General features: G+C 36.1%; 1 protein-coding gene across 2 annotated transcripts in view; it reads right to left on the bottom strand.

Moving 5' to 3' along the window:
* The window catches only part of rad21b (RAD21 cohesin complex component b), a 36718-nt gene that overhangs the window by 9510 nt on the left and 8087 nt on the right, over nucleotides 1–19121 (bottom strand). Inside the window, exons 2-7 of one of the 2 annotated variants that reach the window (XM_028817545.2) lie at nucleotides 6427–6603; nucleotides 6189–6318; nucleotides 5617–5716; nucleotides 3986–4092; nucleotides 1981–2196; nucleotides 1736–1858 (exon numbers count right to left, since the gene is read on the bottom strand). In XM_028817545.2, the coding sequence (XP_028673378.2) occupies nucleotides 1736–1858; nucleotides 1981–2196; nucleotides 3986–4092; nucleotides 5617–5716; nucleotides 6189–6318; nucleotides 6427–6570 (820 nt within the window). In that variant the 5' untranslated portion in view covers nucleotides 6571–6603. The remainder of the gene's footprint in view (nucleotides 1–1735; nucleotides 1859–1980; nucleotides 2197–3985; nucleotides 4093–5616; nucleotides 5717–6188; nucleotides 6319–6426; nucleotides 6604–19121) is intronic. The other variant, XM_051935981.1, reaches the window with a different exon arrangement.

Genomic DNA, 19121 nt, shown 5'->3' with positions numbered 1-19121 from the left:
TATACATAGCCATGTAACACAGAGTATTCAAGTGTTGTAGCATGGGATTTGATATCCTCTACAAAATTACATTTTCACATGTGCCAATAGTATCCCAGAGGCATTCATCCACCTTGGTTTAAAACTTCTAATTCCAGCTTCACAAGAAAATTGCTAAAGATACTTTTTATTCATTAGTCATCAATAAAATAAAACTTGAAATTTATTATAAAATGTTTGATAAAATGGAACACTAAAATACAAATGTACAGACATAAAGATATAGTTTAAAAGTATTTGTAAGAAAGTTTAATCAAAACACTTTTATAAAAAAGTGACTGGAATTTCTTTTTGAAGCTTTCGTTTCCATGCTGAAGTCCTTTCAACACATGAAGAGCTGTCTCATTGCAACAGCTTCACTAATTTGGTATTTAACCTAAACAAGAAAGCCAGACTCCCTTCCATCATGATAGCAGTTCTTCAGTTTGACTTTGCAGTTATTAGCCTTTCCATTATATGAAGTGAAGCCTCCATTGGTAAGTGTGGGAAGAAGAAAGTAAAATTATCTGTAACATATTTAAGCATTCTTAGCAAATGACTAGAGTGTTTAGCATCACACAAGGCGAATCTGGCATGGCATTGTAATGTTAAGATGCAGAATTTGCAACTAATTTAAAATGGATTAAATAGCTATGTAAAATAATGTGAAAACTTTATAATGGCAAGTATTTATGAAAATAATATTCAGCGCTTCTAAAAGTTTATTTGCCATGGACTCTCAGAGATGTATGCAACACATGCTGGGAAGTAAATGTAATAATGGTGTGCTGCACTGCACTGTATAGTGTAAGACTACTTTGGGGTCAATTATTTTAAAGAACATACAAATGGGTTTAAAGAACTTCTGGTAAAGACATCACTTGTGACTGTTGCTGCCACTTATCAGGCATTGCTTGGCAAAATGGAAAAGCCTACTGCTCCTTATAAAAAAAAGATACCTACTGTTCATAAACTGTCGATAAAATATTTCACTTGTGAAAGACCGTTATGTTCCTCATGCAGAACCGTTACCATTATTACACAAACCGGAAAGAGCTTTAACTCACCTCTTTCATTTTCTCTCTCATCTTTCATCAAATTTTCACTTCTACGTTTTAAAGTTTAATTTTGTCCCCTTATTTTTACTGCCCTTTTTTCATTATGCACTACAAATATAAAACGCAGGCCATACTGCCAGATTACGTGTATTGTGACGTACATGTCGTGTGGAGGCCCGACTATTGATTTTCATAGTCCATATTATAAATCTGTATGTTCTCACGGCCTAAAGACATTTCTTTTGGCTAATAAAATGAGGATAAGGGCAGCACTTAAAATTATTGCCTTTTCAAAATGCTGGTCAATGTATTTTCCATAATTCATAACTTATTTTAAATGCACTCATACAAATTAGAAAGCCAATAATTAAAACATAAGGAATTTGACTTTGACATAAATAACTAATTATCAGAAAATACTCCCACACCTTGTCAGTGTTCACACTAACATTACTTGTTAGTGGAACAGTTAATTCCATTTCATAACACTCATATTATATTTACTGTTAGACCATTTATCTTTGTTCTTTTTTTGTGCAACTCTTTAAAAACAAATCAAATAAAAAAGTGTGTCATAATATGCAGTTACAAGATTCAAGAGACAAGCATTCTCTTTTTAAATGAGACAATAAGATGGTAAATTTGAAAACGTAACTCACGAGACATATCATCATAGTCGTCCTCATCATGAGCTTGATCTTGAGGCATCATAACTCCACTCTCAGTCATAGCTGGAGGGTCATCAAAAATACCTCCATCTTCATTGCTTATTAGTTTGTCAACTGTTAAAATATCAACAGGTCATGTTGAATACCAAAAACACTTTTTAATCTGAAAATAATTCCACAATACGATTTATGAAAGAATTTACTTCTTTTATAACCATAAGATCAGCTATGCCTACCAAGAATGCCACCATCATTGGTGTCCATAGGATTATCCCCAAAGCTGTCATCTTTGTACTGGTCATCATATTCTAGGTGATTGGTCTTCTCATTAAGATGACTTGTGTTTGGCTCAGTCTCCAGCAAAAGGTTATTAGAAGTGGAGCCATGTATAATGTCAACTTCAAATGCGTTTTCATCACGCATTATTTCCCGATCGTCCATCCCAAAATCTACTGTAAGTGGAAAAAATGTTTACTCATAGAAGATACACCTACTATTTAAAATACAGACACAAGTAGTTGGACAGTTGCACTTTAATTAACCTATAATCACTGCTAACTTATCAATTTTAAGAGCACTCCCCTTAAAGACAGCATGTGAATAAATCTGTGAAACAAACTGTGATATGGAATCAGATTAAATAGCTTGTCCGTGTTAATATATTTAATCAACTCATAAAGCATAAACAATTCTGTTCAGTAAGTACCTGGGTAGCAATATTAATTCATGTGAACATCACCGGACATTTTTATCTACAGTACAAAGCAATACAGTGAGAGAAATCACAATACTCACTTTCACTTCTTGCTTGTCATAAGGACTGAGTGAGTACACACCTCATGGAATTGTGGAGTTGTCACACAGTAGAGCTTAAATTAATGCTCATAACCAGCACACTATTGGTCACCTTTTTATATTAAAGTTTTCTTTTTAATAATTGGAAAAAAAAAAAAACCTAAAGCTGCAATTAGTAAGTAAATATGTTCATTGATATTCTAACCATTTACTGAGTACTGCAGCATTAAATCTTAATGTTTTTCCCATTTAATTAACACCTATAAATGAAAAAAGGGATCTTTATGATAATATAATGGGAAATTTGGTAACTGAGTAGGATCTGACATTGTCATTTCTTCCATCGGTACAGTCAATATGAGGGAATCTAATCAATGAGAAAAAATCCATACCACTGTAAAGTCACTTTAGGGTTTGAAAGAAAAAATAAAATGCAAAATCTATAAAATAATTCCTGGTGGAAGATGATTAAAATCAGGTACTTGAAATTATGAAGCATAGCAAAATGTCTACTGTTGCATGCCTGCAGTCATCACTGTAAAAGAAAGGATCTTCTCCACAGTGAGTATATTTAACCAAGTACCTAAACATCCTCTTATAAATCATGTTGGCAAAGCTGAAGAAAGATTTAATACACTTAATTCTTTTTATACAAAGGCAGGCAGGCACAACTAATTTATTTTTTCCCCCAATTAATGAGGTGATTATTACATTATCACATTTACTGTTTGTTACCCAAAGTGCCAATTCGTGCTTCTGCCAAACACTTTTTTTATTTAAATAACAGCTGTTTGTAGCTCGAGTTTTTCTGTTTTTGTAATTTAATGTATTATCATCCGAGGGAAAACAAACTCTAGTGAAACGTGGAAACAGGCAGTTAAATTCCAAAATGTGCCTAAATGCCTGAAAATTTAGATGACCACTAAAGCCTACCAAAAAGTGATGTATTTATTTTCAAAAGTTATCTGTATTTACATCTGAAGATTGAAATGTGCTATATAAATGTTGTTGTCCAAAGTCTAATAAATGTTAAGATTTTGATGCATTTTACAGTACATTGGAGGAACAACAGTGTTGCTTGTGTGTGTTTTGTGCGTTTCTAGAATAGTTCCAGATAACTTGATAGTGAAGATCATTTACTAGGTCAGAACAGCAGCATTTTGCTCCAAAATTACAATTCTTCAGTTTGGCACTCAAATGGTCAGTGTATTCAAGTAGCATGGTGTAACACCAAGTGTTATATTAAACCACTTGTACCAAAATATTTACTTTCGTAACCCCTTTTTCTTAGCAAACATTATGAAAAGCATCATAATCAGAGATTTTATACTATGACAGATAAACTTATTAGAATTTAGAATGAAAATTAAGAAGGCTTGCAGTTAGTGTGTCTTGCATCCTTCACAGACACAGCCCAATTTGCATAAAACAACACTTGTCACTTACCAAAGTCAGTATCTTGCAACAGATTGAGGGTTGTTACCTCCTCTCTCATAGTAATTTCTTCCACCCTACTCTGGTTCAGTGAGAACTGCTGGGCAACATCAATATCACTTAAAAAAAAAAAAAAACACCAAAATACATTTATTAAAATTAAAATCTACATCTACAGACAGATACAGCAAACCACTTTTATAGGTCATTTAAATTGGTACAGTTTGCAAACTTGCTCAATACTGTCTACTGTGGCTACAGGGTTAAGTTAGGACCAACTTCAAAATCTGACATTTTTATTTTACCTAAAATTAAAACAGAGGGCTTCCTATAGCCGTGTCTAGGCAGTGCTTATTTTATAATATTTAAACACACTAACTGCAGTGGTGGCTTTTATTTTAATTTATTTGGCTTCAATTTGACTCACTTGTTATGTACTTAATTGGTTCTTTATTTTAACAAGCAGCTGAAATTAGATACCAATAACATGGTAAGCAATAGCTAATGTGATACCATTTTCAATACTCACTGCAACACATTATAAAATACCGAGGGAAAACATATCAAGATCTTTAATCAAACAGACTGTATATGCTTGCAAGTAAATTTTTTCTTCCTTCCCACTGAGCGTAGGAGGCCCCCACACATAAAACATTTAATTAACTCTTCATTTCACCAATCAGAACTACATTCTGAAGAGCAAGTAGTACACTTTAAATATACAGAACATAATTTTGAGCAGGTGAGTAAGAAAGATGTATACAACTTTGTGACTAGATCCATTGGCAATCATGAAGTATTTAGTTCAAGATACCTTTAACAACACTTTGACAAGCAGAAATGCAAATTACAAATTTGTAATTATATTGTGACCATTCAAAATTAAAAGAGTAATTTGGGCTAGTTTTAATCACAATTAGATTTGACTAGATAATACTGCATTTAAGATAGCAAAATTATAGTTAAGATGTATTTTCAGATCTGAAAGATATCTGTAAATCTAATCTAAACTCAGTCAGGTTTCAATTTCCAAAAATAAAATCAGATATCTGAAAATTCAAATTGTGATTTATCCAAATAACAGATGTTTCTAACTTGCAGTATGACAAGCCAAAATGAAACTGTAGATAACTAATATAGGAATTTGGAATAAACACAACACATTTGATTCAATTTTAAGTATGGCGATGTGGTTTTATAAATGGACACAGACTTTAGAGGATTGCTTTGTTAATTCAAAACTCTACAGAAAATTGTTATAAGTACAAAATATTTTTTGTTCATCGCCACTTGTCTGGTATGTACAAACAACAAATTTAATAGGAGGACTAGTACATTTTTTAATGCTACTAGTTCTTTATAGAGTCAAAACGTTTTAGCTAAATCTTAGGCTTGCAAGAAGCACCTAAGTGTCAATAACACAAAGGATGCACGAAAAAATAACAGACACCAATTCAAACTTAAACACAACAAAAAAAGGTGAAAAGTATGTTATAATGGGAAAACCAATTAAAATATATTTTGCATTTTGTTTCCAAGGTGAAAATTTACATTATGACATTTAAATGTAATTTTTTTCAGCACATGGTTAGAAGTGTCACACAAGTAACCTGGATTAGTTCTTAAAAGTAAGCAGGCCTTACTCTAGATCAGGCAATGGTTGATCAAAATCATGAAACTCTTCAGGAAGAGTAATTGCATTGTATGCAGCTTCTCTGTTCTCCTCTGGCAAATCTACCACACCTGAAAAGAAAAAAACCCAAAACAACAATGTTCCCATTGTTCTTGGAAGGTACTATACACAGATAAACAAAGAACATTAGTATTTAATTCTACATAGGATAAAACAACATAATGGAATATTAACTTGAGAACTCACAGACAATGCACAACTTTAATGTCGGGGATTGAAAAGCATTGTTACAAAATCAAGAGGCAATGTTAATCATTAATATTAAAAAACACTCAACCCAAATTTCAATTTAAAAAAAAGGTACATTTACAAAGACCTAAATATAGAAGTACCCAAATTCAGTTAGGTCTCAGAAGTACATACTTTTGTACAATAGAAGTTTTGAATTGAATACAGACTTGACTAAATTTATATTGTGATTTTCTAGCAACATACACATGCCACATAAACTAAAGCCAACACATTTCAAGGTCCTGTATTTACAAATTAAACACTACAGAGTAACTGTTATATACACATTACCTGGACGAAAAGCCATTTTTATCTTTATAAATGCCTCATTACAGTCAGCTAAGAGGTATTTAGCTTTTCTGTGATAAATCCGAACAACTCCCAAGAGAAGGTGGCCTGAAGTCCTCAAAGCCATTTTTACCTAAAGAATAAAAAAAGATTTTACATTACTTTTTCCATACTTTTATAATAAATTCTCATATATAACATTTAAATAAAAGGGGAAAAAAAACTCAAGGTACATCTTTACCTTTGGAGAAATGATGCTTTCCACACTGCTCTCCAGATTGCATTCAAACACATGGGCTTTAGTGAGTTTCTTATCCCAATGGGCCGCTAGCCAAATTTTGGCTAACGGCCCTCTCTTGCTAAGCACGAAGTGGGCATAAAACATTGTCCCAGCTCCTTATCACAGCAAGAGAGGAACCTTCAAAAAAGAAAAAGTAAATATGTTTTAAATGTCACAAGGATGGCAAACTAAAAGTAAACATGCAGATATATTAAAATTCAACACTCATACATTCTGGAAGCCATCATCACATGCTGTATTCTAAAATCATAATTATCTATTAAAGTCTACTCAATCTTTTAATTTTCCTTTCTGTAGAGAACTAATCTCTTGATACCAAACCTAATGTTAGAATGCACTGAGCAAAAATCAAGACAGCCATATGAAAGGAAAAAAGGCTTAACATACCAACTTATTTAGTCCTGTACAGGCACCTATTATAATTTTCAAGAAAAAGTGTCACAAACGTATTATTTTAATATCTGCTGTCCAGTGGGAGCGTATGTTTATAGTGAATGGATTTTTATACCGTATTTCTAACTGGGTTCAGGTGACTGAACTGATATTTAAGGAGTTCAGAGAGTGCTCCAATGGAGGGCCTTCTAGGATGGGGCCTGCAGTCAGTTTCTTGGTGGAGATGCCAGATGAGCTTATCCTCATGAGTAGAGCCTCAAGTACCAAGTACCTGCCAGTAACCAAAAATGGAAGCACAATAGCTGCTTTGACAGAAATTTGTAATTTTCCTCTATCACAACCCCATACTGAAGTAAAGATATGGAAAGGGCACCTGCACACTAGGTTCCAACGTAACAAGCTTTTTGTTTTCATATTTTTCAATGATTTAATCTAATAGACCAATGAATGCTAAAACTGTGGAACACAATGAAATTTACTTATTATAATATTAGTATTTGTAGAAGGATTTGCAATATATGTTTTATTATTGTTTCATGTTTCTTTAAATGTAATGTGTGGGCTTTAAATAATGATTGTTAGATACAAAGTGCACACTACTATTCTTCTTGTCAGACTTTAAACAGCCAAAATATCTCTAGACTACCAAATTCCTCAGACCCTTCTTTTCAACAATGTCCCTGTCTTTTGAGCTTGGGCTGTGTCTGCTTGTGTGCCTTCTTTGGTAATGCTGATTGTTTTCAAGTTTTCATTAACATTTTCTGTCAATATTTTCTCTGTTCTTTCTCTCCCACTCCTGACATACTGGCATGCATGTGTGCTGCTGCCAGCTGTTACACTCCGTGTTGTGTATATCAACCTAACCGGATGTGGCTGTAACTCTGTTCCAGCAACATGACTGGTTCGGCACTGCACTATTCTCAAAATCATTGGCTGTTTGTGCTGTCTGTGAAAACATGGATGGTATGAGCTCTATAGACTTTCTATCGACCATGTCTTATGTTTCTACGTAGGAAAAGTTATTTCACAATAATTATCTTTTACCGCCCAGCCCAATTATATGTATATTATGTGGCGGAAGTCTAGGAAAAAAAAACGTGTAAAGGAAAAATATGGAAAGAAGTCATCAGTGCCTGCAAAGTTGCAGGTAATGACGCACTGTAACCACTGGATGCGGTGGGAGATGGTGACTGAAGGTGCAATCACAATAACAAACTTCAGTAAGGATTACAGCAGAGAAGTGTCAGTCAGTTAGTCATTGTCCAACCTGCTATATCCTAACACAGGGTCACAGGGGGTCTGCTGGAGCCAATCCCAGCCAATACAGGGCACAAGGCAGGAACAATTCCCGGGCAAGGCGCCAGCCCACCGCAGAGAGAAGTGTCCATTGCTGTATTTTCTATTGTTCTTGTAACAACTGACAGGGTAATTTCCACTGGTGATATAAACCTCAACAGACTAAGAAGCTGGCCTTCCCCGAACATTATAAAAAATAAAAATAGGTAACTAATGTTAATAGTAGCTAAGCACCAGTTTACCTAGGTTTATTTGTGTGTGTGTTCACAACATATCTATCCACTTTGACATTAAATAAAACCTGACTGGTTAACAGTACTTTTAATGTAGCAATGGATTATTTCTCCAAGTTATTTTGGTCAAACAGATAAATGTGCACTGGTAATATCAGATTTCTATTTATGATATTCTGAAATTGACTAAAGTCTTTTTCTCCAATTAACTCAATATTCATCTGTTAACCCTTATTCATACTTAAAAGCTAAAATTAGTTTCCTAACAGACAGTCACTGGCTAAATAGCTAAAAACTACACAGGTATTGACTGGCTACTTTTGTGAGGGGGAAAAAAGATCGATTTATCCATTCTACTTTGCCTTCCTATTTCCTCCAGTCCTCTTGGCCAATCAAAATGCAATAAATCTGCAGCAGGATAAGAGCTGTGGTTTTCACAAGATGAGATGCAATTTCTAGAGACAACATTTGGAGGCAAATTAAATTATACTTAAATTCTGGTGTATGGCCTAGTATATCTTTTCCATGTTAAATAATTCTTATAGTTACCTCATCATTCCCTGAGCATTTAGTCTAAAAACAGGGCATAATTGAACTAATGGGCTAAGGCTAGAATTTCAGTGCAGGACTGTGAGAACTGCACCAATTGTTTAAAAATCCTGTATGGTTTAAAAATCCTGTAGGAAAAGCAAACTGCTCTTTCAGGGTGCAAAAAAAAAAAAAAAAAACTTCAGTTATTATTTTTAATTCCACTATGGAATTGGTTCAGATATATAAATATACTAGGGGGCTCCGCCCCCTGCTCGCTTCGCTCGCCAACCCCTGGTGTTGGGAATGACAAAGAGCGTGATGTATGAATGAGATATAGAATAGTGTGACGGTGTAGATGATGCAAATAGAAAGCAAACAATAAAGTGTGTGGCACAGTGTAAAGGTTTATTGGAAAATTTCTTTGTACACGCCGTTTAAGTGTAAAAGGTAATTCCAGGTCAGAACTTGTAAGGTCAATGAAGATGGTCATTATCGTGATCAGAGTCAACTTTGTCAGAGCTTAGAAAGAGTTGTGTCTCTCCAGGAAGTAATGGAATGACTTGGGTATTTATGTTTTCCACATTAATATTTTTTGGACATAATATAGTGCGTTGTGTTAAAAGGGGCATTTGGTCTAATGAGATTGCTGTTCCAAATCTCTCTGTAACTAAGTCGTCGCAGATAAAGGCTTGAGGAATTGTAATAATATGTGGCTGAAGTCCATCTGTATTGGTGAGTGTACCATCTCTCAGTTGTAATAAGCAATTGTTATGATCTGGTTCTGGACATCGTATCTTTTTTACTAACTGTATCTTTTGAAAGCAATGCCAATTGTCTGCGTATTTTAAGGTGCACTGAACAATAGCTGAGTGCATGGCATCTGGAAGAATAGCTAATCACTGTTTAAAATCTCCTCCTAATAAAAGTACCTTTCCTCCAAATCGAATATTATTATTCATAAACGTTTGTAGAAGTTTATGAATGGTGTTGAGTAAGTGACTTCATGCCATTGTACATTCATCAATAAACAACATTTTTTGAAGACGGATGTCACATGCAGTGCCACCGTTAATGTTCATAGTGGATACCGATTTGTAGGATCTAATGCAGTTGATAAAGATTTCACTTTCAGGTACATCGTCAGTTAGAATCTTCTGTAGATATTCAGTATATGAATGTAAAGAAGACAGTCTAATTTGACCCTTTTGACAACAACGTCTAAATGTATTACTTGTATTGCCAGTTGTTTCTTCAGGGAAGTGAACTGAATGACAATGATTGCAAATGACATTCATTAATCCGAATGAATTTTCCCGGTGTATGTTTTGCTTGTGCCGTTTGAGAGGCGCGTTGTTGCATATGTAGTATTTGGGACGTGTTGTTTTGGAGCTGTAATCGATTTGCCTGTGCTGTGTGAGAAGCCCGTTGTAGCCTTCCTTGCCGTTAACGTATGTCTGAGACGGGAGGTGTTTCGTTTTGAATCCGTGCCTGTTGCGATGCAGCACTTTGATTGATAGTTTGCGTCATGTGGATCTAGGATGTAGATTTGTGCATATTTGCGTTGTTGATTTGTTTCAGGGTGCACTGTTCCAATGCGATGCAGTATTTGTGCACATATGGGAAAGCAGTATGGGCCATTGCCTTTTGGTGGCCTGATATTTACTAAAAGCAAATGAACTATTGTAGGATCTAACGCAGTTCATAAAGTTTTTACTTTTAGGTACATCGTTAGTTAGAAGCTTTAGTTGAGCTTTGCGTTTTTGGAGTCGAGACATTTTTTCTTTTAGAAATATGGATAAGTAATAAGGAGTATTGCACTCACTGTTAATATGGAGACTTTTCTGCGGTTGAACGGTTAATAGTGCCTTATTGTAATGAGATCCACCTATGCTGCATAGCCGTCTATTTTGTTGTTTCTTTCGTGTTCGTGTGTTTGTTCCTGTTATCCTTTCCTTTTCGTTTTGTACCCGTGACCGTGTATTCATGACTTGTTTCTTTCTCAGCATCCGAAATATGGATAAGTAATAATGAGGGTCGCAGTCACTGTTAATATGTTTCCTTTTCTGCAGTTGAACGGTTAATAGTGCTTTATTGTAAGGAGATCCACCAATGCTGACACCTATGCTGTCTAGTGTGAAGGTGCTGACGTTCACTTTAGAATATGTGGCTTTGGGTGTCACTTCTTATGGATGTGGGTGGGGGGGGGTGGGGGATTGTTGAGGATTGTTGTTGCGCGAGCGTCTTCTTTCTTATTGTGTTCCTGTGTCTTGTTGAATCCCCCTCTTTGTGTGTGTCCCGTCCCTCGCTTGTAGGGTCTGTGGGGTGGTTTTGTGTTCTTTTTTTTGTGTTCCATGGGCTTGTTGAATCCCCCTCTTGGTGTGTGTCCCGTCCGGTGCCTGTAAGGGGGGGGGGGGGTGATGTGCCTTGCTGTTGTGCGCGAGCCTCTTTTTTTTTTTTTTTTTTTTTTATTTCGGGTCTAGTTTCGTGTGCAATGTGTTTCGTGCTTTTCCTGCATTTGACTTTGCGCCTCATTTCTCCTTTTTGTATGTGCTCACTCCTTTTTTCTGTGGTCTTGTCCGCCACTCGCGGCCCCTCATCCGCCTCTTCTCGCCCTCTTTTGTCCGCCTTTCTCGGCTCCTCAGCCGACTCTCGCGGACTCTTTTTGCGCCTGCGCAGTACGTCTTTTTGCAGCTACGGCCCATGGCCGGATGTGCCTGCGTCCATCATCCGGTTTAGCATTCTCGGTTACTAATATGGATGATTTGACCGTATCATTGCAATCTCAAGGCATGCACAATCAGCTATCACCTGCAACTATTTTTGCTTGTAGTATCACATATTTGGATGAGGGAATTAAAAATAAGAATGAATTTGTATTCATTCTTTAAATGTAATGACATGGCTACTGTTGTCTGTCCAACAATCCATCCGTTGTCTAACCAGCACATTCAGCCGAGGTTACCAGGAAACAGCTGCATTGAATACAGGGAAATAAAACTCTAGGGAAGTTTCAATTTGTGTGACTATCTTAGTACATGTTGTTAGTCTAAAGCTTAATTCTAAAATAACATGTATTTAATTTCACAACCTTCATATTGGCCAAACATTTGTGTGGCTCAGCTAATATCTGAAGCATGAGGTGAATCTAATAATACAATATGTAATACGCAAACAATAGCACACAAATCACAAAGGCACACAATTAGTGGGGCTGCTCAAATTGTACACTTCATTGCTGAAAACAGATCATGAAACACAAAATAATAAGTTGGGGTTTTGAAGACAAAATAATCATTACTAAAATGCAGTGAAAGCACATAATTATGTAAACTGCATCTAAATAACACTACAAGTTTAAGCACTTCATGTAATATAAAAACAACACAAGTAAAAAATAGTATAAATGTAAAGTAGTAGTATAAATGTACACACAGTACAAACATACATGTAATACCTAGAATGTTTAATCTATGCTTGAATATACCTTTTTATTATGAACATTTGAACACTTAATTTTTGGCTAATTTAACATCCTTAGTGCACACAGTCAAATGAATCAGACAGTCCATCTTGATCATGTCAATTTCTATAAACTCAATTTGTTATTAATGAATCTCCCACCTTACCCACCAGTGCTAATGAAATTCAGGCCATGTGGATGCTAACAAGGCAACCACTCACCTTTTGGCTTAACATCTGTTAACACTACCACTTTAATAAACCATATACAGGTGCTGGTCATAAAATTAGAATATCATGAAAAAGTTGATTTATTTTAGTAATTCCATTCAAAAAGTGAAACTTGTATATTAGATTCATTCATTACACACAGACTGATGTATTTCTTTTAATGTTGATGATTATAACTGACAACTAATGAAAGTCCCAAATTCAGTATCTCGGAAAATTAGAATATCGATTAAGACCAATGCAAAAAAAGGATTTTTAGAAATGATGGCCAACTGAAAGGTATGAACATGAAAAGTATGAGCATGTACAGCACTCAATATTTAGTCGGGGCTCCTTTGGCCTGGATTACTGCAGCAATGCCACGTGGCATGGAGTCGCTCAGTCTGTGGCACTGCTCAGGTGTTATGAGAGCCCATGTTGCTCTGATATTGGCCTTCAGCTCTACTGAATTGTTGGGTCTGGCATATTGCATCTTCCTCTTCACAATACCCCATAGAAGGTCAGGCGAGTTTGCTGGCCAATCAAGAACAGGGATACCATGGTCCTTAAACCAGGTACTGGTAGCTTTGGCACTGTGTGCAGGTGCCAGGTCCTGTTGGAAAATGAAATCTGCATCTCCATAAAGTTCGTCAGCAGCAGGAAGCATGAAGTGCTCTAAAACTTCCTGATAGACGGCTGCGTTGACCTTGGACCTCAGAAAACACAATGGACCAACACCAGCAGATGACATGGCACCCCAAACCATCACTGACTGTGGAAACTTTACACTGGACCTCACGCAACGTGGATTCTGTGCCTCTCCTCTCTTCCTCCAGACTCTGGGACCTTGATTTCCAAAGGAAATGCAAAATTTACTTTCATCAGAGAACATAACTTTGGACCACTCAGCAGCAGTCCAGAGTCGAGACGCTTCTGACGCTGTCTCTTGTTCAAGAGTGGCTTGACACAAGGAATGCGACAGCTAAAACCCATGTCTTGCATACGTCTGTGCCTGGTGGTTCTTGAAGCACTGACTCCAGCTGCAGTCCACTCTTTGTGAATCTCCCCCACATTTTTGAATGGGTTTTGTTTCACAATCCTCTCCAGGGTGCGGTTATCCCTATTGCTTGTACACTTTTTTCTAGCACATCTTGTCCTTCCCTTCGCCTCTCTATTAATGTGCTTGGACACAGAGCTCTGTGAACAGCCAGCCTCTTTAGCAATGACCTTTTGTGTCTTGCCCTCCTTGTGCAAGGTGTCAATGGTCGTCTTTTGGACAACTGTCAAATCAGCAGTCTTCCCCATGATTGTGTAGCCTACAGAACTAGACTGAGACACCATTTAAAGGCTTTTGCAGGTTTTTTGAGTTAATTAGCCGATTAGAGTGTGGCACCAGGTGTCTTCAATATTGAACCTTTTCACAATATTCAAATTTTCCGAGATACTGAATTTGGGACTTTCATTAGTTGTCAGTTATAATCATCAACATTAAAATAAATAAACATTTGAAATACATCAGTCTGTGTGTAATGAATGAATCTAATATACAAGTTTCACTTTTTGAATGGAATTACTGAAATAAATCAACTTTGTCATGTTATTCTAATTTTATGACCAGCACCTGTATTTATATTAGCTGTGGGCAAGGAAGTATACTTAAAGATAAACGCATTCATGGAGTCAATCTATTTGCTTCCCAGTTTTTTTCCCACGGCTTCTAAATAGAAAATCCAAAACACAAGCAATGGCTGGCTTTATTAAAAAGGGGGGCAACAGGTCTGCTTAGTGCTTACATTTGGGTTGCTCACATTTTCAATCAGAATCCATTAAAAAAAGCTACATTACATTCCCTAGTATATGCTAAAAGGTGGACAATTTGAAATACAATTTTAACAATGGTTAAGAAAAAGGAGTAGGATGCAGTGCCACGTCTTCTGTCACCCACCCGTTAACTAAGAATTTCACTGTACTCTGTACACATGACAAAATTACTACTACTACGCTTGAGATATTTGATAATTTTATAAGTATGCTTGAATTGTGACACGATTTATTTTTTTAGGGCCCTGCAACAACATTGTTTAACTTTGTGGCATTTCTGCCTTTTTCCACTTATTATCTTTTACATAGGTTAGACGTCCGTCTATATGCTCTGCTAAAATAATAATAATGTTAATTTTAATCAGTGTATCTCAACAATGTGCATTAGCATCCAAGCAATTAAATGGCATTTGGTTAAAAAAAAAAATAACTTTCAAATAACAAAAAATTCTTCAAACAATGAGTATGTAGCAGAAGGGTTATACAACCTTATAACTGTTAGTCTACATTTCTACAGAAATTAGCTTTTAAAAACTGCAATCTACAAATATGAGCACATCTGTTTACAAAATCCTCTTGACCACATCCAGTTCTAGGCTACACAATATTAAGAAAGCAAATTAAAAGCAAACGCCTACATGTACTATTTGTCTGAGACTAGCTGAAATCTAATTAACATAGACCTCAGTGTATTCAGCATTAACATTTGCAGTGCACCACTTACTGGAATGCATGTAGTAATAAAATTCATCCAACCATCCATTTTCCAACCCGCTGAATCCGAACACAGGGTCACGGGGGTCTGCTGGAGCCAATCCCAGCCAACACAGGGCACAAGGCAGGGAACCAATCCCGGGCAGGGTGCCAACCCACCGCAGGACACACACAAGCACACCCACACACCAAGCACACACTAGGGCCAATTTAGAATCACCAATCCACCTAACCTGCATGTCTTTGGACTGTGGGAGGAAACCGGAGCGCCTGGAGGAAACCCACGCAGACACGGGGAGAACATGCAAACTCCTCGCAGGGTGGACCCGGGAAGCGAACCTGGGTCTCCTAACTGCGAGGCTAGTAATAAAATGCACTGCATTTTTCATTCCAACAGATGGTGCATCACCAACATTAGCACGGGTTTTGAATCAAAGCTGTACAACAAACTTCTGCTGGAAAAGGCTTGGGAAGTACACACAGTTTTTTCAATGTTAAATGTATCTTCCACTGAAACTTAAGATTCTGGAAATTTTACTGATCACTGATGTATACAACATGACTTCTAAAATATGACACAAACATATGGTTTTAAAAAGGAGAAAAAACAAACATCCTGCAGTACTATTATACATGTAGAAGATACTCTCTCTCTACCCTGTGCTGATTTAACCTCTGCTTCACCCCACTTCTCCAAACCATCTCGCCACTTGTGTTTCAATGTATGCTGACTGATCTCCCAACAACCAAGGAGAAACTCTCTACTTGCAGCAACAGCCACTCACTACTGACTGTGTTTGTGGGCTCCAGCTCACACAATGCTACATAATCAAAAGGAAAATAAACAAGAGTGCTTCATTAAGTGTGGCTTTCTAAAGATGGATTAATATTTTACACAAGTTTAATACGATTCTGTTTGGCCACAAAAGAACACTGCACCATAGGCATAAAGTTAACCATTGGACCTGCTCCAATAAGCACTAACAAATAATTAGTCTGCACAGTCTACCAAAAACAATGCATTTTAAAAAGAATGAGCACAATATCTGAAAAATGTTTTATTAGTTAAGATATTTTAAATGAAGAGAAGGACTGCAATACACAATCAGCAATCCATACAGTACCAAAAGGTTTCATCACAGCAACTGAGCTACAACGTTAACTAAATTTCACTAAGAGAATGTGTTTGTTGCGTAGTAGCACAACTCTCACTTCATATGCATTTAAAGCACTAACTGACAAGAATGCGGAGGTTCTCTCACTATAAAATTGCCAAATAATTATGGGTTATTCTTATTAGCATTTTTTAATTCTAAAAATATTTAACTTAACAATATTACTGAATATTTGCTGAACTCCTAGTGATTAAATAAATGTGGCTGCTAACATTATCAAAACGCTCCAGACAGAAAGAACTGGAAATGAACAACCCGTTTGCTATTAAGATGCTATACTGCAGTGCCTTTACTACCTAAAGATAGCACACAAACACTACACCCACTTCCAAGCAGCAAAAGTTTTCAAGTATAGTTATGACAACAAGCAAGCTTAATGAATACAAAAATGTTCTTCATGACTGAAAAAAATCGTATTGGTAATTTCATGGTATTCCTGAACAACAAATAATTTTGACAAAGAGGGGGTTTATTTTTCATTGGCTTGTAAAAGACTATTTGAGGATGACAATTTTTCTTATCATCTGCAAGTGGTAAATCTATTCTGAAATTTTTTGTGCTATAACTGAACACAATACTGCTCAAAAAGAATTTTAAAAACTAAAAATATAAACATATCGGAGCTTTATGAATAGGATGTTTTGATTTACACAGCTCTGTAAAGATTGTTTTGTCAGGCTGGGAAATTTGCTGCTGTGAGATTTGTTTATTTTAGTGTACAAGAGGAGACATTAGCCAGTTAATAACCATTAGTGAAGAGTTAAAAACAGTTATATGTTTTTGCAGATTTGCCCTAAACTTAAGGCTCTCTTTGTGAATTCAAATTTGTCAACTCAATGTTTCAGAATTTCTGCAAAACGGACTACACTCTGCTGTGTTGAACTGCTTATTCCTGTATTGCAATCCAGAATTAGCCTCTGAAGTGGACCGAGATTAACTTCAGGAATAACTTTTAGCTGGTAACTGCATGTGATTCAGTCCTGCTCCATTCAAGTGTGTGTTGCATGTGCTTTCGCTATACTCGTCACATTTTGGTTGTGATCCTGATAAACATTACTATACTGTAGCTTCCAAAACCCAATGAACGATAAATTTAATTTGTCCTGATTTGGTTACAACAATGAAGTATGCTGTTTTAGCATCTCATTGCTTATGTAATTTCATTAATGCACTACATGTCGTTTTATCTCAGAGACGTGCCACAGAAATGTCTATTCAATGTGGTAGCTTTAGAATGAACATTTTGCTGCCAATTCAGATATGCAAGGGTGGAAACCTAGCCAAGGTTGGTTTCTATGTCATGTCCAGTGCAACTGGGATAGGCACTTTCTCCCAAAACCCTGAAATGGATAGATCACTGGATGAACAACTCAGCTGTGCTCACAACTATCAGAGGATGAATGTGAAGCCTTTATTACGTTATCAGTCCAATGCAAGGCCCTGTATTAAAGGCAACTGATCTTGCCATCGTTTCAACTTCCTCAATCAAACATGCTGTATGAATATGCAAATTAACAAGACACCAGATTGCAGTGTCAAAGTACACGCAATTCATATATTTTCAATGTTTTTTCTTTTGTTTAAATGAGAAATTAATGAAGGAAAATCTTGTAGCCACACGTATCTCAAACTTGCTACTTATTCTATACTTCTTCCAACATAAAAAAAAAAAAAAAAAAACGTACAAACTAGCCATTTAACAGAAAATCATTGCTCTCTACATAGAAGCTCTACTGTGGATTTCTAGGGAAATTCTAACACTAACACTTCTATCCAAATCCTAACAAGCTTTCCCCAATCAAAACATTAGCCTGGGTAAGTAGGATATTAGGTGTGCTACTTCTCATAAAAGTACAAAAAAAAAAAAATACAAAAATGAATAGGCCAGGTAACCGCAGTTTGAGCCAATTCTCTTACAGTCTAAACAACCACTTTTACACCAGGCAAGACTGATACAGTAAATGATGTCCAAGTTTAAATGTGATAAAATGGCACCCATCATCCCTTTCAAACACAACAATCAAAACTCTGGATTGTCCACTATCATCATTAACACAACTATATACATATACACACACACACACACACACACATATAGCACCAGTCTAAAAGTTTTAACACACCTCTGGTTGTCCCATTTTTATTCAAATATAATCATTTGAAATGCAACAAATTACTTAAAATGGTGAAAATTAAGCAGTAAACTGTCAGAGCGTTAAATTTTAAGTTTAGGTTAGTGAAAACTGGAGAAAAAAAAAAAAAGGAAATTTCAGAATATTACAAATGGGCCTTCTTCAGGGAACAACTAATAGGTTATACAACCTACTGATGCTCTGCAGCAAATAAAGTAAATGCAGCCTTGCAAGTTGAAGTAAGAACTGACCGATTTGCATGTATGACTGTTGTGCCACCTCGTCCTTTATAAAGCTGCTCTCTATGAAATTAGATCTGAGAGAACACCAAAGCTGAAAGACCAGCTTTTCTGCAAGAAACACTTACTACTAAAATCAAGAGCCATGTGCATGTAACAATTTAAAGATGCGACACACAACAAAGCACAAATAAAGACAAAATAGGATTGCATACAAAAACGTTTCTTGAGTACATCTCAGCAAAAATGTAAATTACATACTGTAGTGTATTAAACAAACCAGGAGCATAGATAAACTATTAACTTAAAAACGTACAAGAATGCAAACACATTATCTATAGAAGCCTCTTAAAATCAGAACAGAGGAAAAGTCTGCCAACACAGTGCACATTTTAAAATATATCCATTGCAATGGCGCTGCTAAATATGTTT

Source organism: Erpetoichthys calabaricus, chromosome 13 (assembly GCF_900747795.2).
Source record: "Erpetoichthys calabaricus chromosome 13, fErpCal1.3, whole genome shotgun sequence".
NCBI lineage: Eukaryota > Metazoa > Chordata > Cladistia > Polypteriformes > Polypteridae > Erpetoichthys > Erpetoichthys calabaricus.
Note: the sequence above shows the minus strand (reverse complement) of the source record. Positions and strands in the feature narration are given on the sequence as shown.